Here is a 24,625-nt window from a genome sequence, read left to right as displayed (position 1 = left end):
GACAAAGTTGGTCTCTGAAGAGTGAAATTTGTTATGGGGCTATGGAATTCACTGGCAATGTAGGCAAGTGGGTCAGGCATATTGGTAACGGTTTGTTTGCAATCCAGTCCAGCTAATTAATTTGTTAAAAGAATCCAGCTAATTAATAGTAGCTAGTCCCCGTAGTATGATGGTTTGGCAGTTATTCATCTGTAGCCTTGTCCTGGACGGTGAATGAGGCTGCTGGAGCCTGGAGGGAGAAGTCAGAAGTCGCCCTCTCTATTTCTCTGCTTGGATGTGGACGAGCGTAGAAACCTGACGCCTGCAGATCAGAGCACGGGTAAGCAGTAATGTGTGGATGGCGACGTCCAACGGAATTCACGGACTTTTGTCCATCTATACAAAGGCATGGAATCCAACAGCGACCTGAGAAGCATCAAGCAAGCACTGGTGCCGGCTAAAGCGCTGGAATTGATTTGTTCCTGTGTTGTGCATCATATCATCCGACACAAGTCATAGTAGCAGAAATTCGGCTGATCCTTTTTTTTTTGAGAATTCTGATCCAATTTTGTTGTGGCAAAGGAAACAAATAAACAAGGATGGATGTTCATCTAAAAAACAAGGATGGATGAAAAACAGCTTTGCCGTTGGCTCCTTGGGTTGCGTTTGCGATCGCAGGAGAAGCAGTTTGACTGCTGGCCTGGCCTGGCCTGGCTTTGTTGGTTTCCAACACCAAGGCTCGGAGACGCAACGGGCTCTGCCTCTCTCGTCGTCAACTAAGAGAGCCTCCGTCGTATCGTCGTCAATGGAGGCCACAGCAGATAACAGTCACCCGTCAACCGCCCTCCCCACATTAACTCCCACCCGCCTCACAGCTCTCTCTCTCTCTCTCTCTCTTTGCGTAACGATCGACTTCTCGTGCTTTCCCTATATAATTCATCAGTTTTTATTACAAGATTTCATCCCCCAAATCCCAGGCGCCCGAATCCACCAATCAATCTATCCATCTCAATGGCCTCCTCCTCCGCCGCCGGTAACGGCACCGGCGGCATCCTCCCCACGCACACCGCCGCCCCCGCCTGGCCTTCAACTTCCAAGCCCCCGCCCACCAAGGACCCTCGCCGCCGGCGCTGCCTCTGTGTGTGCCTCCTCGTCACCCTGGCCGTCCTGCTCGCGCTCGCCATCACCCTGCTCGTCCTATTCCTCACCGTCCTCAAGGTCCGGGACCCCACCACGCGCCTCGTCTCCACGCGCCTGGCGGGCGTCGCCCCGCGCCTCACCTTCCCGGCCGTCTCCCTCCAGCTCAACGTCACGCTGCTGCTCACCGTGGCCGTGCACAACCCGAACCCGGCCTCCTTCGCCTACGACGCCGGGGGCCACACCGACCTCACCTACCGCGGCTCGCACGTCGGCGACGCGGCCATCGACCCGGGCCGCATCCCCAGCAAGGGCGACGGCGAGGTCAAGTTGGCGCTCACGGTGCAGGCGGACCGGCTCGCGGCCGACCTGGCGCAGCTGGTGGCGGACGTGGAGAGCGGGTCGGTGGCCATGGAGGCCAGCACCAGGATCCCCGGCAGGGTCACCATCCTGGGCATCTTCAAGCGCCACGCCGTCGCCTACTCCGACTGCAGCTTCGTCTTCGGCGTCGCGGAGATGGCGGTGCGCAGCCAGCAGTGCCATGATCGCACAAAGCTCTGATGATTGATGATCCATCATCCATGCAAGGAAGATGGCATCCATGCCAACCGTGTTGGTTGGTTTCCGTTTCCTGGTCGTGCTTGCCCGTCGCCGTCGGCACCGCCCACACGCACCCACATGCCCTCTCATGGCGTCGGCATTCTTCGCCTCATCTCACGTTGCAGTAGAGCACGAGACTGTATTATTACTAGACTACTACTACTTTGTAACAGAGACAACAGAGATTGATTAGGCCCTCTAGTTTTTAGTGGGTTATTATTACTGCTGTATGTATGATTCTGGGTTTGATCAATGCCCGCTTGTGTACATAAACACAATAGGTTGAATGGATGGATGTGCAGGTGCTTGCCTTTTTGTCTAGACTACTTCTGTTACGTTTTGGTGACACCCTTTTCTTTTCTAATATACTGCTCTCGTATTTTCTTTGCTACTAGCTAGCCTATCTTTTAGTAAAGTTGCGGCTTTAGGAAAAATAACTTTATATAAAATCGAAGACTTAACTTTATAAAATCAAAATAGCTTCAGCTTTATTTCTCATAATAAAGAAATAAAAGTGTAATTTGACCAAACACCCTCAGTATAATTTGACCGAGCCTTGCTTCCAGCAGCTACCTATTTCAGAAATGCGGATGTCCGACAGCAAAGCATTCACGATTACCGAATTGTTCATCCCATGTAACATCCATAGCAACAAGCAACTTAAGCTAGAGTAACGTTCCAACAATTGAGACAAGAAGGGGAGGCACAAAGTTCTACTGTATACATACACCGACACCAATCATGGTTTAGTAAAGCTTCTTGAGAATCAAAGGCACGCCATTGCCAGGCTCAATGGTCAGTCTGAACGCTGGGCGATGCACGTAGTTTGGCGAAAGTGCAAACTCAAACTTTGACAGCACAAGTGATAGCACAACCTTGAGCTCAACCATGGCCAGGTTCTGGCCGGCGCAGGTGCGGGCACCCACACCAAAGGGAATGTACATATGAGGGGCCTTGCAGGCGCCTGCTATGCCGTTGGCAAACCTGCCAGGATCAAACCTGACGGAATTGGGACCCCAGACAACAGGATCCCGGTGAGCCAGTGCAACTGGGATTCTGATGTTGGTTCCTTTTGGAATGTTGAGGCTGCCGATTTTTAGGTCGTTCAGAGCTTCTCGTGCCACAAACGCTGCTGGAGGGTACAGGCGAAGGGTCTCCTGGATCACCATTGTTATCTGCACAAGGATGATTGTAATTGTATAGTAAGCTTCCATCGATGATACGTTTGTCAGGTAAAGGACAAATACTTGGTTGATTGTGTTTATAATAGGCACACCATTTCAACTTCCACAGCATGTCAAATTCTATTGGTTTCTCTTGACAAACATCCAATAGCTCAGTCCGAGCACCGGACTGCCATTCAGGGTGTGAAGCAAGAAGCATCAAGCACCATGCAGCAGTGGTTGAGGTTGTTTCATGCCCTGCGAAGTAGATGTTCTTGCAGTTGTCGATGATGAAATCCTCAGGCGTCTGTGAAGCAAAGTGGCGGGCTTTAGCACCCTTAATTATAGAGTGCAGGAGATCCTTAGTTGATAAGGCGACTGAATCTTGCTCGTGCTTCAGACTCCAGATTTCTCTATTGGTTTTTGTTGGCAAGTATCTGGATTTATATCATCATTTTCAATAAGGGAAAAAAAGATGAGTGGTGTTAGACACATACGTACTGAAAACACAATAAGGTACAATACTACAATATTTATTTAATTTGTCAGTTGGAATAGAAGTGACCCTATTGAGGGCCAATTGCTTAGCTTATGCCACCAACTTGAAAATTTGAGGAATTAGCAATCTTGTATTTGTATGGAGCTAAGCTAACAAGAGTAAAGCAAGGTAGTCATTCGCAAAGGCTAATTACACTCTTATAAAGCTTATTTGCAGTGTAACTAGCTCTGAACATTACTTTCTGCATTTGAAAATTCCATGTCTGACTTTCTAATATGAGTGCTAGAGCAGCAGTTGTGTGGGTGAGCATGAGCAGTAAGCAGACAAATACTAAACCTTTCGGACATGAAACTGTTACGAGATTTATTTCTTCAACATACCTTACTCCAGTAACACTAAGCATGCTTTGTGCTGCCATTGCAATCTGAAGTTGCCAAATTTTGTTGAATATCTCTTTACCTGCAGCAAAATTGCTTCCAAATGAAGTCCGTGATATGACGTCAGCTGAAAAGTTTCTCAAGGACTCATCCACCACAATCTCTGCATTGCCCCCCTTCCTCTCCAGTTATGTTTTCCCATGAAGTCAACATTGGCATTGCAGCTTCGACCATAACGTGCAACATGCCCTGTAAATATTTCCAGGAAACAAGTAGATAACCGTCTGACATCCTTGCATAGGCCAATTTCATGACAAACTTCCTCTGATTTTAAGGCTTGATTTTACCTTAACCTTGTCCATGAAGAACTCTGGTGCAATCACCTTTCTTTGATGCGCCCAAAGCTCACCATTTGATGACAATATCCCCATGCCAAGAAGAGCCCCACGCTCTTTTTGCAAGAACACAAGCCTTCCAATATCAAAAGATTTGGAATTGGCCAGCTCCTTCACAAATGTCAGGATCTGTCGTATTCAGAACTTGTATGCCCCCAGTTGAATACAAGAAGATGGAACCTGACATAGTATGAAATATACAAAAATTATTGGCATTTGAATAGGAAATGCAAAAGCAAATTCTCGCCAAGTCATGTCCAACCGAATTATCCGGTCAATATTGCCAAGTTCATAGTAATGCACTGGTTTGGTAGCTCAAAAGTGGATAAATTCAGACATGTGACTGTGAGGGGTTGACATGAAGAAACAAAAACTAAAGTCACAAAAGTGCACCTGAACAAAAAAACAGATTCCAGGAGTCAGGAGAAACCATGAACTATGTATCAACAATTTTCAACCTAACAAACATTTCCATCACCGGCTTGCCAGATCCGTGGCAATGAAAATTCAGGTGGGGCTCAATCCTTACACAGTACACAGGGAAGCCAGTGTAGAACTTGAACGTCATCATGACATAAGACTGAAGTCGGAAAAAAAAGAGAGAGATAAAAGCAAACAAACATTGATTTAGCGGTTTCACCTGCATCAAATCTTTATATGGCCAGAGAATTACCATCAAATGCACATCTTTTTCGAAAAAAATCAAATGCACATAATTCAACAGTAGAGCATCCTAATCGAGGACAAGTCTGTGATATTTCACATACCATAAATTCTGCTCCAATGGAGGAAGTAGGGGAACAGGGTGGCCGTATAATCCAAGGAGAACTTATCAGTGGTCCCTACGTGCAGTTCTTGGACAGACATGGCCAGTTCCTTCTGGATTCTCCTCATCTCCGCTATGTTTCCAAAGAGGAAAGAAGGCTTGGGCCCCTTCACTCCCAGGCTCCTCAGTTTCTCCCTGAGCCTCTCTGGTCTCAGCCATAGGATGGTGTACAGGTAGGAGAGGAGAGCACAGAGGAAGACCGGAGGTAGGAGTATCAGCCATTGGAGCGGTGAGAAGACTAGTTCCATTTATGTTTGTGGACTGGAGAGAGAGAGAGAGAGAGAGGCCTTGCTACATATTCATACTAGAGATGTTTGTTGCGCAGCTGGGAGAGTAAAGGCTGGACAGCTACAGAAAAGCTCACGCACTATGACACGGCCATTTCATATACAACAAGAAGAAAGAAGAAAGAAACAGTAGTGGACATAAAACATTAGTTAACTTCTGTCTGCTTGCTATGACGAAACTAGTTCACGTCAACAGAACTACCCTGTGATAAAAAATAATATACAGCGAGCAAGGGATTAGAGATGTGGCCCCTTGATTAGGCGATATATATACTAATAACAAACTGCTTTGCAAGTTTTCAAACAACCGGGACTATAATTAAGAGTAGGGCGGCAAGAAGGTGTATTCATTTACGACGGAATTGCAAAAGACGCAGAACAAATCTAGGCAATCACGCGGACTCAAACGTGGTCATCAGTGAACTTGACTGACTAATATTATTGAACCCAGAATATGATAGTCCTAAAACAAATTCAACATCTCAAATTAACATTAGATACCTTTAAGAAATTCCTGAAACTTGGGGATCATCTAGAACCACCCCTGACTTTTCTGAGCACGAAGAATCTATAGTCCAGACGCATGGAGGAGACAGGCTTAGAACTGAATACACGGAATTGCTTCCAGAATTGAAAAAAGGGGGCAGGAGATAAGAGATTGAACGTACACGATGCACCGTGGCATTTCGCTTTTGCTTCATAGACAGGTCAAATTGGTTCAGAATCAGACAGACAGAATTCATAATTGCAGGAGAGCTGCCTGACAGCCTGAGTGCCTGACCGGTTTTACTTTCACTAGGTAGGCTTGGTACTCGGCGCATTGTCAAGAGTAGCATCACAAACATTGCAGCACATACAGACAAGGGTGCGAGCGATGATCACAACTTTGTCACCACAAGGGGCATGCCGAAGCCAGGCTCAATGGTCAGCCGGAACACGGGTGCGTGCCGGTACCTCGGCGACGGCGCGAAGGCGAACCTGCTCAGCAGGCGGACCAGCACCACCTTGAGCTCAACCATCGCCAGGTTCTGCCCGATGCAGGTCCTGGGCCCGTGCCCGAACGGCATGTACATGTGCGCCGGCCTGCACGCCGCGGCCACACCGTTGGCGAACCGGTCCGGATGGAACTCGCCGGCGTCGGGGCCCCAGGCGTCCTTGTCCTGGTGCAGCATCGATCTGGCCACCTGGATGATCGTTCCACGGGGGACGTCCAGGCCGCCTATCTTGACGTCCGTCAGGGCCTCACGCATCATCAGCGATGCCGGAGGGTACAGCCGGAGAGTCTCTTGGATCACCATCGTGATCTGCATGCATTTGTAACTGGTAACATTAGGCGTTCCCAATAATGCAGTGCGATGGATGGATGGATGAATTGCTCACGATTCTTAATCGGCGTAGAGCGTCGACATCAAGTGTTGCTCCTCCCTGGCAGACCTCTGCAGCCTCAGCTCGGGCGCGTTCCTGCCACTCAGGGTGTGCGGCCAGTAACATCAAGCACCAAATCATGGTGACTTCTGTGGTCCCATGCCCTGCAAAGTACATGCCCTTGCAGTTGCCCATGATGAAGTCCTCAGCATCACGCCCTTGCAGGTGACAACCTTGTGCACCATCGATAATGACGCGAAGAAGGTCATTGTCTGTGCTGTTATTGTGTTCCTTCATGACATCCAGGATCAGTAAACGAGCTTCCTCCTCCAACTTTCCTATTTCTCGGTTGGCACTGGTAGGCAGGTGCTTCCTGTAACAGCATTAACGACGACCTGTAACATCAATTATATTTCAAGTGCTTTCTTCTTGCCACAACAAAGTATGTACCCCTACTTACCAAAATGCAGAGAGTCCCACCAGGGCATCTTGCTGAGAAATAACTTTTTGAAGCTGCCTAAGCTTGCAAAATATCTCTTCTCCTCTTGTGAAACTGCTCCCAAAACAAACCCTGGCAATTACATCTGCTGACAGCTTCCGCAAGTAATCATCAACAACTATATCCCTACTCCCTCCCACATTGTCGAGAATGCTCTCCCATGATTCCAACAATGGAGCAGTTGCATCCTCAATCAGCTCTATCATACCCTGCATATACATATAGTATAGTTTTCTTTCATCCATGACGGCATTCCATGTTTTCTAGCACAAGATAGCATAAGCAACTGTGCTGCAGTACCTTAATCTTGTCCATGAAGAACTCCGGCGCGATGAGCTTCCTCTGAAAGGCCCATTCATCACCATTCACTGTAAGCAAACCTCCACCAAATAAGGCTTTGCGAGAAATTTTTAGATAATTAGGCTTCCCCAGCTCTGATGGCGTGCAGCGACCAATGTCCTTCACCAGTTCTGGATCAGAAACATGCAGTATCTCTAGAGCTCCCGTTGAGTATATGAACACCGGGCCTGTTCAAAATTAACAATTCACTTATCTCATTGTGAGAAGAATTAACAATTCACTTATAGAACTTTTGTTGTTCTACAATTCTCACTAATGTAGCAGATTTTCCATATCAATTAGCTGGGAAATGCACAATCTCCAATGGGAAACACAACATATAGAATCAGTGTGGAAATTTAATTCGCAAGTCAGCTGATGTTCCTTTCAAAGAAAAAGTCAAAAGATGATCATCCAGATGACTATAAAGAGGTGATGGCTATAATATTTCAAAGTGAACCCAAATTCCAAGTAAAACTGCATTTTAACCAGATTCATAAATAAAATGCATTTATATCCAGTGAAATTTCTAGGAAGATGCACACAAGCCCAGACCCTCAACAGCTGAAATCCTATCATATTTTAAAGGGTAAAGTCCATTTTTGACCATCCAACTATCGCAGAAGTCCGATTTTGGTCATTGAACTACAAAACCGGGTAACTTCGACCATCCAACTATCAAAACCATTCACATTTGACCATCGGACGGTTTTGGCCGGCGGTTTCGCTGACGTGGCGTCCGCGTGGCGGTGGGACCCACGAGTCAGCCTCCACCTCATCTTGTCCGCCTCCAATTATTTTAGAATGACATGACATTCCAAGTAAAACTATATTACTAAACAGTTAGACTTGCCTAATCAAATCCAATTATTTCCTGTAAAATTCCTAGGAAGGTGCATGTAAGCACCCAAAAATATCTATTCACAGAGTTATGTGCTACTAATGAATTTCATGCTAGTACTTCTCCACATCTTTAAATTAAAGAATTTCCTATTTATTCACAACTGAGTTGAACTAGAAGAAGAAAAGAAAAGGCTGTTTTAAACTGTTGATGATTCATTCATGTTTTTCATATAGAAAAGGAGTCAAAAGAGGTGAGTTGTCAGTTAAAATTTCGTTCCTCAAGAGAATGTGTCAATCCATGCTTAAGTTAACTACATTTTTGTAGCAATGGCATTCTAGAACTCATTCTGCATGGCAATTCATACTTCAACAGTTGTACCAGAATAAAAGAAATGTCTCCCCAATATATGATTGTTCAAAGACATAATTAAATATCATAAGTCTGATTGAACAAATAATCAAATCACAGTTATAACACTTGCAGGCATCAGACCTACCATAAGTTTCTCTCCAGAGAAGGAGGTGAGGGAATAAGGTGGACAAGTAATTGTTGGCATCTTGCATCTGCACAATCTTGAGCTCTTGCTGGATCCTCTTCATCTCTCCGGTGTTGCCGAAGAACACGGTAGGCTTGGGACCCTTTACACCTTGCTGCCTCAGTTTCTTCCTTATGTTCTCTGATCTTAAGCATACCTGGTGTAACAAGTATGACAGAACCAAGCTAAGAATAACAAGAGCAATGGTTAAAGCAGGCAAATCCTCCATGAGGCACAGGAAGAGAGAGGAAGAAAGTGTTCTGGGGAAATATTCAGATATGAGGCAATGGCAGATATGCTAGAGTACGCTAGGTCTTCAAGAAACCACCTCTATATAAGCATGTGAGTTCACTTGTTTGACCTTTGCACTTTTATATAGGCTCCTTCCAAACCTTGGCAACCATTAACAATCAGTTCACCAGATGACTTGTACGATATCATCCATTTATTAATGGCATGCAGATGGTTGCAATGTGTGGACATGTGCGTGACATCATTGCTCCTGTTGAGTAAAGGAATATGGGCCCTGTTCCAATTTCCAAACACTATGAAAGCACATAACAAATTTAACTGAAATAATGAAGGCTGAAGAAGAGATTACAGCAGGAAACAATACCTCAAGCTAATGTTAAGAAGAATAAATCAGCCAGCAACAGAACCAATGGAAGCTGTTCTTCCAGAATACTTAGCACTGGAATGTAAATTTCTTAATTTCACTACATGCAAGTAAATAAGAAATATAAATACAGTATTGTGATACACAACAGCATATACTACATCAAATATAAAAATATTAAGTACTTGTATAGTGCTCTAGCTCAAAAGCTACTTAGTACTGAACATATGAGTAATGGTTTGACTATACGAGTGATGGTTTGTCCTTTTTCCTGACCTACCGTCCTTTTCTCATTGTTTAGATCGCTTTCCGATCCTGGGTGCAGGATAGATACAACTTGAAAACATGGCAAGTATTCATCAGTAGACTTGTAGCACCTTGATTTCTGGCTCTTTGCTTGCAAAATTTTACCTTCCCATACAGTAGTATATATAACTCTGCATTCTGTAACTGGCATGACATAGGAGACTAGATTATCTAGCCAACAGCTCTACATCAGAAAGAAAAACAAAGTTACAAATTAAACATATGCACGAGCTTCAAATTATAGATGAAGAATCATCTTGGAATTACAGACTGGTATCATTTTTTTAACATGAAGGGCGTGCCTGGCGCAGTGGTAGAGCTTTCCACTTGTGGCCTGGCAGCCTGGGTTCGAACCAGCCTCCTTGCACTGCAAGGGTAAGGCTGCTAGATAACACCCGTGGCCCTTCCCCAGACCCCACATAACGTGGGAGCACTCGCACTGGGTACGCCCCTTATCATTTTTTAAAATAATGCAAACATAAAAAAACAAAAAAACAATTAATCATGAGTTAAACTTTAAGCATTACAGTCATATGTAGCAGTCAAATCATAGCAAGCATCATGATCAAGTCTTCAAGACAACAGATTTTTTACGCACTTACAGAAGAATGCATGAACAAACTTTGAGGCAGTCTTAGCTACATACTTACAGTTACAGTCTAAGCAACCAGACATAAGAAAACTAAAAGGAAAAGGTAATAGTCAAACAGCAGCAAGCACATATATGTTCCTGAACTTGGTTACTAAAACACCTTGGTGGATCTCGTCAGCAAACACAAAGTTTAAAGTTCAAATTAAACTTGAAACTTTTCACACAAAAGTGACACAACACTGGCAACAATCATATGCCATCATACAGCAATTGGGGTCAACAGTTATGTAATGGATATTTAGAACGAGACCACCAACTTCTTCTTGTATCTACATGCTGTGTCATAGTTCTACTCTGGATCTACGGCACAGTTGCCTTCTAACATTGCCTGCAGAGTTGGTGAAGCACAGTACTAGAGCTAAACTGACAAGACTTACAACTGGAAACTCTATACATCTAGATTTGCCAAAACGACCTACAATTTGGAATAGAGGGAATAATATTGATTTACGCATTCCAACACCATACATAGATGAAACATACCTTTTGAGGCATACCAAAGCCAAACAGATTCTGGAAACTCTACACTAGCAAATGTCAAGAGAGAAAAAGTAAAGTATGTGTACAATCTACGTAGCAGACTAACAGTAGTTTGGTATTTGTAGGAAGGAAATAATGGATGTATTCCTCCAAACCCTAGATGGGTGGATATATATAGTCCTATACATAGGCCTCTAGATGGGCCTCTATACATGGGCTCAATATACTCCAACACCCCCCTGCAGTCTGAACTACCGGCGCAGCGGTGTTCAACACTGGACAACAAGAAAACCAACACAACACCCCCCGCAGTCTGAACTACCGTCGCAGCGGTGTTCAAGACTGGACAGGAAAGTATAAAGGGCAAATACCCCCCCCCCCCCCCCGCGTAGCCACAACTAGCCACCTGCTACGTTGAGGCTGGAGCGAAACTCCGAGAAGGTCGAAGAGGGTAGTCCCTTGGTGAAGATGTCGGCAAACTGGGAGGTGGTCGGGACATGGAGTACTCGAACATCGCCGATGGCGACCCTGTCGCGCACGAAGTGTAGGTCGATCTCCACATGCTTCGTCCGCTGGTGCTGGACGGGGTTGGTGGAGAGATACACGGCGCTGACGTTGTCGCAGTAGACGAGCGTGCTCTTGGCGAGCAGACTGTGGAGCTCCGCCAAGAGCTGTCGTAGCCAGGACGCCTCCGCCACGCCGTTAGCGACAGCACGGTACTCCGCCTCGGCACTGGAGCGGAAGACAACCGGCTGCCGCTTGGACGACCAGGAGACTAGGTTGCCGCCCAGGAAGACGGCGGAGCCGGAAGTGGAGCGGCGAGTGTCCGGGCAGCCAGCCCAGTCGGCGTCGGTGTAGACAACCAGCTCAGCTGAGGACGAGCGGTGAAGCACCAGGCCGAGGTCCACAGTGCTACGGACGTAGCGGAGGAGACGCTTCAACGCAGCAAGGTGTGACTCCCGGGGATCATGCATATGGAGACAGACCTGCTGAACAGCGTAGGTGAGGTCCGGCCTGGTGAAGGTAAGGTACTGCAACGCGCCGGCCAGACTCCGGTAGCCAGTAGGATCAGCCACCGGATCACCCAGATCAGTAGACAGCTTCGCCTGTGTCGACAGGAGTGGAGCAAGGCTTGCAATCAGTCATCCCAGCCCGCTCCAGAATATCCAGTGCGTAATGCCGCTGGTGAAGGAGAAGACCAGACGGGCGAGGCTCAAACAGTGACGCCCAAGAAGTGGTGGAGCTGACCCAGATACTTCATAGCAAACTCCTGCTGCAGAGAGGAGATGACACTCTAAAGCAACTGCTGACTGGAGGCTGTGAGCACAATGTCATCGACATAGAGCAGCAGATATGCAGTCTCAACCCCACGGCGGTAGATGAAGAGAGACGTGTCAAACTTGGCCTCGGTGAATCCCAATGACAGCAGGAACGTGGCGAACCAAGAGTACCAAGCCCGAGGAGCCTGCTTCAGACCATAGAGAGACTTGTTGAGCCGGCAGACCATATCCGGACGACTCGAGTCCACAAATCCCGCAGGCTGAGAGCAGTAGACAGTCTCAGACAGAGTGCCGTGAAGAAACGCATTCTTCACGTCCAGCTGGTGCACAGGCCAAGAGCGCGAGAGCGCAAGTGAGAGGACCGTGTGCACAATAGCAGGCTTCACCACTGGGCTGAAGGTCTCATCATAGTCCACACTAGGCCGCTGAGTGAACCCTGGAGAACCCAGCGAGCCTTGTAGCGCTCCAGCGTGCCATCAGCCCGACGCTTATGCGTCCAGATTCACTTGCTAGTCACCACATTGCAACCAGACGGACGCGACACGAGGTCCCACGTCTGGTTGGCAAGAAGAGCCGCGTACTCCTCTTCCATCGCGCGACGCCAGTGAGGATCTACCAAGGCGTCGCGGACAGAGGAGGGTACCGGAGAGACCCGCGGCTCTTCCTCGGTGGCGGAGAGAGTCGCAGCCTGAGACGCCATCCGCCGAGTCACCATGGGATGGATATGCCGAGGATCCCGATGCATGACTGGCGGGTGGTACACCGCTGGCTCGGCTCGAGAGCGAGTCGGCGGAGGCGGCGGCGGCGACGGCTCCGGTGGAGGCGCCGCAGGAGCCTCCGGAGCAGGAGGCGGCGCCGGTGTCGACGCCGGTAAACCTGCACCGGCTCAGCGTACCACGGCGGCGCCGGTGTCGGCGCCGAGCGGCGCTGGTACACCTGCACCGGCTGAGCATACCGCGTAGGTGCAGGGGGAGGCACCGGGGCCGCGCGTGGCGCAGCAAGAGACCGAGTCCGCGCGCGGCACGACTGGAGGTCCAAGGGCCGCGTGTGGCGCGACTGCGGGCACCGGGGCCGCGCTCGGCGCAACAGGGATCACCGGAAGCGGTGCCGGTGCACCGGTAAAATCTGCAGAGAAAGGACAGACAGGTAACGATGGCTGAACCACCGGGTCAGTCGGAAACAGAGACTCCAGCTCGGGGTCAGGAGAAGGTGTGGAGGAGGTGGAGTAGGAAAAATTCAACTCGTCAAAGACGACGTGTCGAGAGATCAGAACGCGGCGAGAGGTGAGGTCAAAGCATCGATACCCCTTGTGGTCAGGGGAGTGAGTACCCAAGGAACACACAACGAGTCGAGCGGGGCGCAAGCTTGTGAGAAACGGTGGCGGAGGTGTTAGGGTAACACGCACACCCGAAGGCCCGAACGTGGTCGTAGCGAGGAGGGGTACCGAAAAGAGCGTGGTGTGGAGTAGGAGTAGGAGAAGCAGTGGAAGGAAGACGGTTGAGCAAGTAGGTGGCGGTGTGGAGGCTCTCAGCCCAGAAGCTCGGGGGCAGAGAGGCCTGGATCAGAAGGGTGCGCACGACGTCGTTCGTCGTGCGAATCATCCGCTCAGCCTTGCCGTTCTGAGGAGAGGTATACGGACAAGACATACGCAGTTGAACACCCCGAGAGAGAAAGAAGGAACGGGAGGTGGAGTTATCAAACTCACGCCCGTTATCGCACTGGACGGCTTTAACGGTGAGACCGAACTGAGTGGACACCCAGGCATAGAAGTGGAGAAGGGTGGGGAAGGTCTCAGACTTTGGCACGCAAAGGGAAAGTCCAATAGTAATCAGAAAAATCATCAACAATGACCAGATAATATTTATAGCCAGACATGCTGAGAACAGGAGATGTCCACAGGTCACAGTGAATAAGATCAAAAGCATGCGCAGCATGCGAAGAAGAAGAAGAAAACCTAACATGACGACCTAACTGGCACGCATGATAGAGGTGCTCAGCAAGAGCCTTAGTACATGAAACATCGGTACTACGACTGAGCTGAGCCAAAACGTCGCGGCCGGGGTGTCCAAGCCAGCGGTGCCAGGTGGTGGAAGACGGCGTCACGGCAAAAGCAGCAGACGAAGAAGAAGTCGAAGGCGGAGCAGCGGAAGCAGGAAGCCGAAGAGTGTAAAGGGGCCCCGGGCTGTCACATCTGAGGAGCGGACGCCGGGAAGCCGAATCCTTCACAGTAAGACCAGAAGAGTCAAATTCGATAGAACAAGAGTTGTCAGCAGTAAACTGGCGCATGGAAAGAAGGTTGTGAACCATCTGAGGAGCAACAAGAATATTATAAAGACGAGGAGCAGAACACACGGCGGTGACAGGAAGGCAAGACCCATCATCAACCATGATGGAAGAAGGACAAGAGGGGTGTGGGGGTCGGACAGAAGAGAGGATACCGGCGTCTGGGGTGGTGTGGAAGGAGGCACCCGAGTCGGCGATCCACTCGGTGCTGACCGGCGGCGTCAGCCCCATGGTGCTGAAGGACTGCGCCAGTGCGGCCTGGTCCCACCCCCCAGGCCAGGTCGGCTGTTGGCTGGGCTGAGCGGGCGGAGTCCAAGACGGCGCGAAGAGGGGAGCAGCGCCGGTGACCATGGCCGCCGGCTGGAGCTGAGGACGAGGCCCCCCTCCCGGACCCTTGAACGGCCACATCGAGATGCGCCCTGACCATGGGTTGCTGAAGGATGGCCAGGACATACCTCCAGAGGCAGGGGCAGAAGAGGGAGCCGGAGCCGGAGTCGGCGGAGCCGGCGCGCCCCAACGGCCCCCACCGGTACCGGTACCCCCAGAGGCAGGGCCACCAGTGTCACCACCACCACGTCCCACCCGCCGACGCCCCCCCCCCCCACACCTCCGGTCTGCCCGACGGGAGCAGCACCAAGGAGGGAGGAGGCAGGAGCGGCGGAGGAGGCCGGTGGAGCAACGAAGAGCGCGGTGGGGGTGGACGAGGACGATCCGGGCGCGAGACCCTTGGTGATCTCCTCGAGGGCGAGGTCCTCCCGGACCTGCAGGAAGGAGGGGAAGGGCCTCTGGCGGGTGATCTAGGTCTTCAGGTGGTCATAGGTGCTGCTCAGGCCCCGCAGGACATTCACCAAGACCCGATCGGACACCGGATCCCCGAGGTCGTGAAGAGCATCGACCATGCCCTTCATCTGCCGGCAGTACTCACCAACGGAGAGATCCCCCTGCTCGAAGGTGCGGAAGGTGGCGTCGAGCTGGAGGGCGCGGAACTCGGCGTTGCCGAGGAACTGCCCCTCGCGCGCCACCCAGGCCTGTCGCGCGGTGCTGCTGTGGGTCCTGACGAGGTCCTGAAGATCTAGGGAAATGGTCCCGAAGATCCAGGACATGGCGACGCTGTCGAGGCGCAGCCACGCCACGTCCTGTGCCTCGATCGGCGTGTCGAGGAGGACGTGGTCGTCGAGGGCGTAGCGGCGGAGGGCGAGCAGGACCTGGTCCCGCCAGCGTCCGTAGGAGGAGGACGTCGGGTCGAGGAGGACGGTGACCAGGGCCCTGATGTTCTGGACGCCGGCGGCCTGGCGGTGGAGCTGGGCGATCATGGGGTCGGTCGGGTCGTATCGGGCTCCAGATCCAGCGGGCGGGGCCTGGCGGGAGGAAGAGGCATCGGGCTCGGGGACGACGGGCTGGCCGGAGGAGACGCGGAGGAAGCGCTCCGCCTCGGCGACCCGGAGAGCGGAGGCTTCGGCCGCGGCGCGCTCGCGCTCCCAGGCGAGGGCAGCCATGCGGACCCGCTCCTGGGCCGCCGAAGCCTCCGACTTGGCAGCGAGGAGGGCCGCGGCGAGAGCGGCGTCGGCCTGCTGCCCGCAGAGGGCGGCGGCGGAGAGCGGCGCATCCGCGGGCGACATCCTGAGCCCGGTCCACGCGGCATCAGGCGCGGCGTCAGCGGCGGGCCGCTTGCCCGCAGCGACCGCGGCGTGGTGGGCCGCAGCGGCGGCGGCGGGATCATGCAGCAGCTGCGCTGCGGCCTGCAGGACGGCCGGATCGACGCCCGCGGCCTGCAGCAGCTGTGCCGCGGCCCGCAAGGCGGCCGGGTCGACGGCGGCGGCGCGCTGCTGGGCCCCCGCGCCCACGCCAGCAGCTGCGGCGGCGGCGGCGGGCAGCAGGGTACCTTGCTGGGCGGCGTTCAGCAGGGGGCGGCGTAGGGGGTCCTGCTGGGCTCCGACGGCGACGTCGGCGCGCTGCAGGGCGGCAGCAGGGATCCGCGATGGCGGCCTGCTGCAGGGCGGCGGGCACGGCTGGATCGGCGGCGGCGGCCTGCTGCAGGGCGGGCTGCGCGACCAGGGCGGCGGCAGCTGGGCGCCAGGCGGCGCCAGCAGAGGAAGCAGCAAAGGAAGGGGAGGAGGGAAGGGGAGGGAAGGAGGAGAGAGGAGGGGGCGCCGGCGGCCGGCGGCCGGCCATGGCTGCCGGCGGCGGCTGGGAGAGAGGAGAGAGAGGCTAACCCTAGACTAATGATACTATGTAGGAGGGAAATAATGGATGTATTCCTCCAAACCCTAGATGGGTGGGTATATATAGTCCTATACATGGGCTCAATATACTCCAACAGTATTATCAGAATGACCAGGCAAATCTGTACAACAAATAAATTGTGCTGCCTTTAGTACACATTCTTTTTGGTCTATAAAGGAATTCCAGCCCCTTTCTTCACGTCATTCAGCACGAATTTGGCTCGAATGCGCATGTAAAAAAGCAACTCAGGTAATCACTATCGCTCAATGGGGTTCAGTGGGTTCGGTCCTTGGTCCCACTAGTTGACGCCAGAGACATGAATGTTGCCTCCCACTCCGGAAGGTACAAACTCCAATTAGCACTTCAACAGGCACCAAGAGCTTCCCATCATATATGCTTCTTCCTCCTCGAAAATTATCACAAGAAATGCAAGTACTTTGATGCATCTCGATTGACTCACCAGCAACAATGTTCTCAGCAGAGCACCCCTGCTGCTGGACGACTGCTTGCTGCAAAACCGTCAACCTCCATCATAACCAGTATTGTAGGAGTCGACGTGTCTGTCCACTGAAACTGGCTTGCATAGGGGCTTCTCTCTGGTTGATGACTGGCTCTGAAAGAATCTCTGGTTGATACATGAATGTCACATCCTACTCGGGCAGTAAAAACTCCACTAGGCACTTCAAAAGGCACCAAAAGCGTCACATCATATATGCTTCTTCCTCCTCGAAAATTATCACAAGAAATGGAAGTACTTGATGCATCTCGATTGACTGACCAGCAACAATTTTCTCAGCAGAGCACCCCTGCTGCTGGACTACTTGCTCGCTGCTGAAAAACTGACAACTTCCATCATAACCACTGAAACTGTCTTGGAGATAGGGGAGCGGCCTCTCTCTAGTTGTTGACTGGCTCTGAAAGAATTTATGTTTGGGGACTGTAGCATAGCTGAGCATATCAAAGATGTGGCCTGCTCACTAGCCGTGTGCGGGCTGAAGTAGGTTGATACTGCCTTCCTTGAGGATGATTGCGACGCAATATCTGTAGTGCTGCCAGTGGGATTTGAGCTGGTGCTGCAGGTGTGATGGTTGAAGCAACTGAAAGAAAACAATGGTAGATCGCTAGTGTCCTTGCGTTGGACTTGCTTTATGGCAGGGCACCGATCATGTCTTTCCTGTAAGTACATCTGTGATAGAATCTCTTGTGGTTATAAAATTCATTGATCAACCAGTATCCAAAATCTTGATCGTGTTGCTGCTAGCAGGAGCAAAACATTTATCTGCAGGCACATGTCTAGCCTTTGAGGATCTATTGTTGTGCATAGTCTCATATGTCATGAACATCAAGAATTCGAGAAACAGGCACCTATCTATGTCCTCATTGTTAACCTGGGGACCATTCTCCATTTCCCTTTGTGCCCAGTCAATTATATTTCTAATAGCATCATCAAAAATAAAAGAATCTTCCCTGAGCTTCTCAGCCCATATAAGGGCTCTCTTTCCAAATCCTTGCTTGCAGAAATGAGAAAGGAAAACATTAAGTGTGATAGTGTTTGGTTGAAAAGCCATCTTAATCAACCTGCCAGTCAGTATCATAGCTCGATCAAGAACATCACTGCAAATGCCATCAATCAATGTATTGTATGTAACTGAATTAGGAGGACAACCCCTAGCAACAAGCTCATCTAACACCTTCCCTGCTTGGTTCAACATATGGTTGCTGCAGAGGCTATGCATCCAAATATTATATGTGAAAATATCTGGTTCACAACCAGCTGCTAACATCTTATTCATGAAATTCATAGCACCATTCATATCCTGAGCCCTGCAATACGCATTGATTATAGTATTATACGTCACTGTGTCTGGGATTTGACCATTACTGCACATGTCCAATAAAAGGCTGTCCACCATTTTCAAGTTTCCTTGTCTGCACAAACCATCGATTAGAATGTTGCTTGTGTAAACATCGGGAACAAGGCCACTCTGCCTCATATTCTGCTGTAACTTCAAAGCTTCAGCCATATTGCCTGCCCGACAAAATGCAGATATGATGGAGTTGTAAGTAATATTGTTCGGTTCAAGTCCTCTTGTTGTCATCTCAGCAAATGCCTGATAGGCCTCATTCACATAATCTAAACGGCATAGGCCATTGACATATGCTGAGAAGGCAATAAAATCAGGCTGTATACCATTTTTTTCCATATCATCCCAACATTTCAAAGCAGGACTGCATCGCCCTCTCTGAATGATGCATCCAAGTAGACAGTGAATGATGTGCTTAGACAGTATCCCTTGCTAACCATGTGTTCTAAAATTAGCTGCCCCTCATCAAGCCTTCCTTGATTGTACAGACCCATTATCAAGTAATTAAAACTATGTGTTGACGGTGCCAGCCCTAACTTGTTCATAAATCTGTATAGTTCAAAAGCAGCTTCATGGAGTCCCTCCTTGCTATAAGCAGCGATCAATGCATTAAATCCAGTAACACTAACTGGAACACCCTGCTCAATAGCACCACGTAGAAGCTCCCAGGCATCATCCAACCGGCCGTCCCAACAAAGCCTACAGACCAACACATCCAACCCATCAACCGGCAACTGTGAACCAAATATTTCACAATCATGGACTAACTGGGTAGCATGCCCAAACTTGTATGCTCCAGCAGCAAGGATGTTAAAGGTGCAGGAATCTGGCACTAGTCCCCTCACTTTCATCTCCCTATAGGCTGCGCTGGCCTCATCCATCCGTCCAGTCGCATATCCATCGATCAAGACATTGAAGGTTATTGTATTTTCTTTGATCCCCACCTGTGCCATCTCATCGAACAGCCTCCTCGCTTCCACCATTCTCCCCTCATGGCACAGAACATCCACCAGTATGTTATACGTCACGACCGTCGGTTCACATCCTGAACTGCACATTTCCTTAAACAGCTTGAAGGCGTCCCCTGACCACCCAAACACACAATGCCCCTTGATGAGGATGTTATAGCTGACAACGTCCGGGATGATACTGAACTTCTTTCCCATGACCCCAAGCAGCCCCAAGACAACGCGCCGCATCCCCCTGTGGCACAACCCGAGGATCAGGGCGTTTAAAATGGCGAGACTCGGGCGTGGGCCCCTCGTGGCCATTTCCTCGAACACGTTCCAGGCAGCGCGGACCTCCCCGCTGCGGAATAGAAGGCGCAGCAATGCCGCCAGCGCGGAGAGGCTGGGCGTATTCCCGGAGCTGCGGACGCGCGCGAGCACGTGGAGCGCCTCGGCTGCCATGCCCGCGGCGAGGAACGCGTGGAGCGCGAGCCGGAGCGCGGCGTAGCACACGCGAGCGCTTCCGCTGGCGCTTCCGTAGGAGAAGGACCAGGAAAGGAGGTCCTGGGAGGCGGCGGGGAGGAGCGCCGCGAGGAGGATCGCGGCGAAGGGGCGGAGCGCGGACGCCGACGCCGCGAGGCGGGAGGCGGCGGCGAAGCGAGAGCAGCGAGTGGGGTGGAGGAGGGGGAGCCAGAGGACGGTGGGCGGTTGACGTCGTGAAGCGCGAGGTGGCATTGTGGGGAGGTCTTGAGAAGGCACGCGAGCGCAAGGAGGGCGTCATGGCGGAGCGACGCCGGCATCGAGAGGACGAGGCGGTGGTCGGGATGGAGGAACTGCGCGGTTGGATCGTAGGAGGAGGAGGTGGTCGCCGTGGAGAGGAGGCGGTGGAGAGAGACGAGAAGAGGGTGAGGTGTTTTGGGTTGCCTCGCCGCCGCGGCGAGGAGGCGCATCTGGCGCGGCGGCGGAGCGGGAGGAGAGGGGGCGACGGAAACGGAAGCAAGGGGACCCAAGGCAGCGGAGGAACGGCACAAGAACCCTCACTGACGTACAGGCCCACACATCAGTCACCAAGTCAGCACCAGTCGCACGAATTCTGGAGGTAGGGGACGGAGCTACCGTGTGGGGCCCACATGGAAGTGAGATGAGGTGCAGGACCCAGCTATCGGAGAGGGAGAGAGAGGACCAGATCAGGGGCAAGGGCAGCAAGGACATTTCACCTAAGCTTGCTGACCGAGCGACAACACATGCGGCTGGTGTGGCGTGCCACATCAGTAAATGTGGTAAAAATGTAACTCAAACCTCTCTCTGCTGGTATAGTTGTAGGTGTCATTCGATTAGTCGAGCCTAGTCGTAATCTAGTCGTCCTATATATTCTAGGATATATACTATATATATCGGACTCATATACAATGTAGTATGTTGTTTAAAGTAAAATATTAATATAATTAATATTGATGGTCAGATATTCATATGGTCACTAACTTTGTAATTTGTGAGTTTTAATTTATGAATTAGACTAAAATAGCACTAGACTAGAGCTAAGACAATGACCTCATCTCATACGGATTGTGGACAGGCAGATGGCGGCCAAATTACCGGCCCAAAAATTGCCCAGGCCTAAATTGTTGTACATTAAAACTAGTCGTCCACACGCTAATCGGATGACTAATCATGGTTAGTCGACGATTAGTCGGACGACTAGAGTTCTAGTCGAGGTAATCGAGTCGGTGGCCCTTATCGGTAGCGGCTGACTGATAAGGACGATTAGTCGTGACTAATCATGATTAGTCGATCGCCGTAGTGGTGGAAGGTATGTTTGTTTTCTAATGGGAACGCTACATCATGCCGTGTACTGGTTGGGGGTGTTAAACTACTCTAATTGTTGTTGGACTAGTACTATGCAGTTTGTGTTTGAGCTAATTTTGTATTGTCTTGGTGCCGGTGCCAGCTCTGCTCTGCTCTGGTAACTTGATGAGCATCGAGATGCGCGGTAGACTGATGAATCACCAGATCGACTAGCATACTATACTAGCTGTGATGTAGTATTAAGTAGTAATAACCATTGTTCCTAGTAAAAAACTGCTGCTGAAGCAAAGGATAATGTCGGCTACTTCATGGTACTAGGAATGCAATGCTTTTCAGACGTCACAGATGACGATCGATGTGCCAGTAAGTACTAGTAGGTACCACTGATTCTGATGATTAATAAGCTGATGGACGGGCTGCAGCAACAACAAGCGAGCAAACAGTGGGAACTCTGCAGCAGCGTTCAACAAATGCAGACAGGAGCAAGGCAGGACTCCTGCTGGGCTGCTGCCTCCCCTCCAACAAGAGCGATCATCAGGTGGGCCTCCTCCTGAACCGCAACATGGTGGGCTGTCTTGTGCCATAATACCTGCACTGGGTTTCTGTTGGCCCGTGCGCTGGCGGTTTTTTTATTTTTATATTTTATATTTTCGTTTTTTACAAAAATATATTTTCGTTTTCAAAATTTACAGGAATATACTCCGGCCGGGACCTAGTCGCCCCGCTGCAGGGTGGCAGGGGTTTTTCTGCAAAAATTTGCGAAATTTTTTACAGAAAAGCTCTTGGAGGACCGGTCGCCCGACAGCGGGGCGGCCGGCCCCCAGGCCGCCCGGCAGCGGGGCGGCCGCCTCCCAGATACCGCCGACCCTCATTTGCTTCACCAAAAATTCAAAAAAAAATTCTCGGTTTGTCGTAATACTATTTGTATAAAAGACAATAAAAAGAATATGCCTTTGGTTTGTAACCAATGGCGGTTCCCGTACTTGCAGCATTCTGAACTCATAATTCGAACTGATCAGCGCAGTCTCGTGCATTTAGAAGATCAACGACTACACCAAGACGACTGATCCATAATAACAATAGATAAACAAGTGGCAACAACTAACCACCCCTACCGTGCCGACCTCTCTTACGTTGTGCGTGTATGTGATCTGTAGGATAGCTATGATGGTCCGGTGGCCTCACGTCTCTGGCAGGATGGCGTAACTGAGCCAGAGGTGTATGCAAGCTGGGATCAGCGTCCTGGGCAGGCGTAGCAAACAACCGTGTAAAGTAGTTGAAGGAGACCTCGTCGTTGTCTTGAGACCACCCTATGGATCACAAAAAACTTTTTTTAAAGCAATGTTAAATAGGTGAATGCAATTCCGTACAAATGATTGTACGTACCTGTAACACCCCTGTGTTAATTGTGCTCGCTAAACCCGTGTTTAATCGTTAATCATGGCTTAAGCGCGTCATTAGCGTTAACTGAGTTCGCGTGTTAAACATCATTTTAGCCGTGTTCGACTATGTTTTTTTTCTTGATCCGAGCCTCAAATCAACTTTTGCCCAAAACAAAAGTTGTAGCTCTTCTTTTCCTCTACAACTTTTATTCTGGCCAAAATTCAAGTTACAATGCAAAAAATCGAGTTCTGGGAAGTGGAAGATCAAATCAGGAGATGTTGGGGAATTTTTGGGCAGTGACCGGTCAGACCGGTGGCGAGCTCCGGTCAGACCAGTGTACGCCGCCGCCGGTGATGCCATGCGTCGCCGTGCCCGTGTCTCGGCCACCGCTTAAGCTCCCGTCAAGGCCAATTTCGTTTTCGCTTCTTCCCTCTCGCCCTCACCCCGAACCCGACCTTCCCAGCCCTGCTAGCTTGCCCAGAGGCACCGCCGCACGCCATGGTCGCCGTCCCGCCGAGCTTGCCACGGAGCTTCCCCATCCAGCCATCCCCGACCCCGATTTGACCCCCCGATAGGTAGAGCTCGAAGTCCTCTTGCTCCAAGACCCATTCTCCACCGCCGGTGAGCCTTCCCTCGCCGGGAATCGAAGCTCCCGCCATGGCACATCGCCGCCGCCCTTATCTCGCCATGGAGCTCCCCTGTCCGACCCTCCTCCGCCCCAACTGACCCGCTAGCGAGCTTCCCCATCGCCCACTGATGCTCGTCGACCCGGCCACCACCGCCCAGCCACACCGGAGCGCCGTCGCCGCCGTGCAGAACCGCCGCCGGCTGCCCCTCACCGCGGACAGGCCACCTCGGGTCATTTCCTCGCGACCCAAGACCTCCCAGAGGTAGCACTCGGTTCCCTTTCCTTTTCCCCCACATCCCCTCGCCACCGGCGATCATCGGCACCGGAATCCGGGCCGCCGCCGCCGCCTCTGCCCCGTGTGCGCCGCCGCCAGGCCGTGCGCGCCCCTCTGCCCCACCTCCACACGCGCCCTGCTCGGCCGCCGGCCGCCCCTGCCTTCCCCGGCCGCCCTGGCCGCGGCTCAGCCAAGCAGCGCCGCCGGCCCGCCATCGCCGGCGAGGGAAGCGCCACCGCGAGCCGCCTAGCCGCGCGCCGGCAGTGGCGCGAGCGAAAATAGGGGAGGGGGTGGAAACTGGGAGCTGGGCCGGCGCCCACTGACATGTGGGGCCCGGCTGTCAGCCCCCCCTTTAATGTTTTCATTATTGTTTATTTTGGCTGAAATCTTCCAAAATTCGTAGAAAATCCTAGAAAAATGCTAAAAAGGCAAAACCTGTTGCAATAGCTTCGTAATTTCATATTCTATCTGTTAGACTCTTGTAATGGGTAGTTCACACCGTTTTGCTAGGTGGTTTTGCTTAGGCTTGTTTAATCGCCGCTGAGGTTTAGAACACTTATTATCTACCTCAGAGTTGAGCTTGATTTGAGCAAGGGCAACTCCAGTCTTCTTTGAGGGAGACACTTCAGGCTAAAAGGAATTAGCAACCGAAACCCCATCTCAGCACTACACCATTCCTTAGACCGTAGTTTTGAGAGTGTTGTTTATCGGTCATGCCTATGCTTTTAATTGCGTGTGTTGCATTTCATTGCATCGTTTCACGAGGTTCATGCATGGCATATTCTTATTCGTATAGATGCTGAAACCGAAGTCGCCTACGAGCTTATTGCCGAACCGGTCCAGGAGCCTTCCGTAGGAGAACCGCAGCCAGGAGAAGTCATTGATCAATCTCCCGAAGAAGTCACTAACCCTGCTGACTTGCAAGGCAAGCCCCGGAGCATAACCCCTACTTTCAGTATTCAATGTTATTATTTAAATATTGTGCATTAAGTTTTCTAGGAGTTGAATGAAACCCTAGTATGCATATCTCTCCCTAG

At 50.9% G+C, this 24,625-nt stretch overlaps 3 protein-coding genes and 1 pseudogene across 11 annotated transcripts; 1 reads left to right on the top strand and 3 right to left on the bottom strand.

Annotated features, from left to right (window-relative positions):
* Positions 1 to 310: 310 nt before the first annotated feature.
* LOC120696564 lies at positions 311 to 2,037 on the top strand. Its single transcript, XM_039979521.1, has one exon. The coding sequence runs from the start codon at positions 991 to 993 to the stop codon at positions 1,675 to 1,677; it is 687 nt and encodes a 228-aa protein (XP_039835455.1). The 5' UTR covers positions 311 to 990; the 3' UTR covers positions 1,678 to 2,037.
* Positions 2,038 to 2,309: 272 nt separating this feature from the next.
* Positions 2,310 to 5,497, bottom strand: LOC120696565 (annotated as a pseudogene).
* Positions 5,498 to 5,718: 221 nt separating this feature from the next.
* Positions 5,719 to 18,093, bottom strand: LOC120696559 (cytochrome P450 714C3-like). Of its 9 annotated transcripts, none has more exons than XR_005684219.1 (9): positions 10,903 to 11,206; positions 10,039 to 10,218; positions 9,742 to 9,951; positions 8,807 to 9,561; positions 7,428 to 7,654; positions 7,089 to 7,336; positions 6,644 to 7,001; positions 5,932 to 6,567; positions 5,719 to 5,831 (listed from the first exon to the last, which is right to left on the bottom strand). XR_005684219.1 is itself a non-coding variant. In XM_039979512.1 (9 exons), the coding sequence occupies exons 5-9, from the start codon at positions 9,072 to 9,074 to the stop codon at positions 6,142 to 6,144; spliced, it is 1,527 nt and encodes a 508-aa protein (XP_039835446.1). In that variant the 5' UTR covers positions 9,075 to 9,390; positions 9,462 to 9,561; positions 9,742 to 9,951; positions 10,039 to 10,218; positions 10,903 to 11,206; the 3' UTR covers positions 5,917 to 6,141. The 9 variants fall into 9 exon arrangements, 8 of the variants coding, with proteins under 8 accessions (XP_039835446.1, XP_039835445.1, XP_039835451.1 ...); XM_039979512.1 differs by lacking the exon at positions 5,719 to 5,831 and having other exon boundaries at positions 5,917 to 6,567; positions 8,807 to 9,390; positions 9,462 to 9,561; XM_039979511.1 differs by lacking the exon at positions 5,719 to 5,831 and having other exon boundaries at positions 5,917 to 6,567; positions 8,807 to 9,371; positions 9,462 to 9,561.
* On the bottom strand, positions 17,909 to 20,232 carry LOC120700310 (protein Rf1, mitochondrial-like). The gene is made up of 2 exons (XM_039984538.1): positions 19,088 to 20,232; positions 17,909 to 18,509 (listed from the first exon to the last, which is right to left on the bottom strand). Exons 1-2 carry the CDS (start codon positions 20,230 to 20,232, stop codon positions 17,909 to 17,911), a joined length of 1,746 nt encoding a protein of 581 aa, XP_039840472.1.
* Between the last annotated feature and the right edge of the window lie 4,393 nt (positions 20,233 to 24,625).

The sequence above is a fragment of the Panicum virgatum genome, chromosome 3K (assembly GCF_016808335.1).
Source record: "Panicum virgatum strain AP13 chromosome 3K, P.virgatum_v5, whole genome shotgun sequence".
In the NCBI taxonomy this organism is placed as follows: domain Eukaryota; kingdom Viridiplantae; phylum Streptophyta; class Magnoliopsida; order Poales; family Poaceae; genus Panicum; species Panicum virgatum.
Note: the sequence above shows the minus strand (reverse complement) of the source record. Positions and strands in the feature narration are given on the sequence as shown.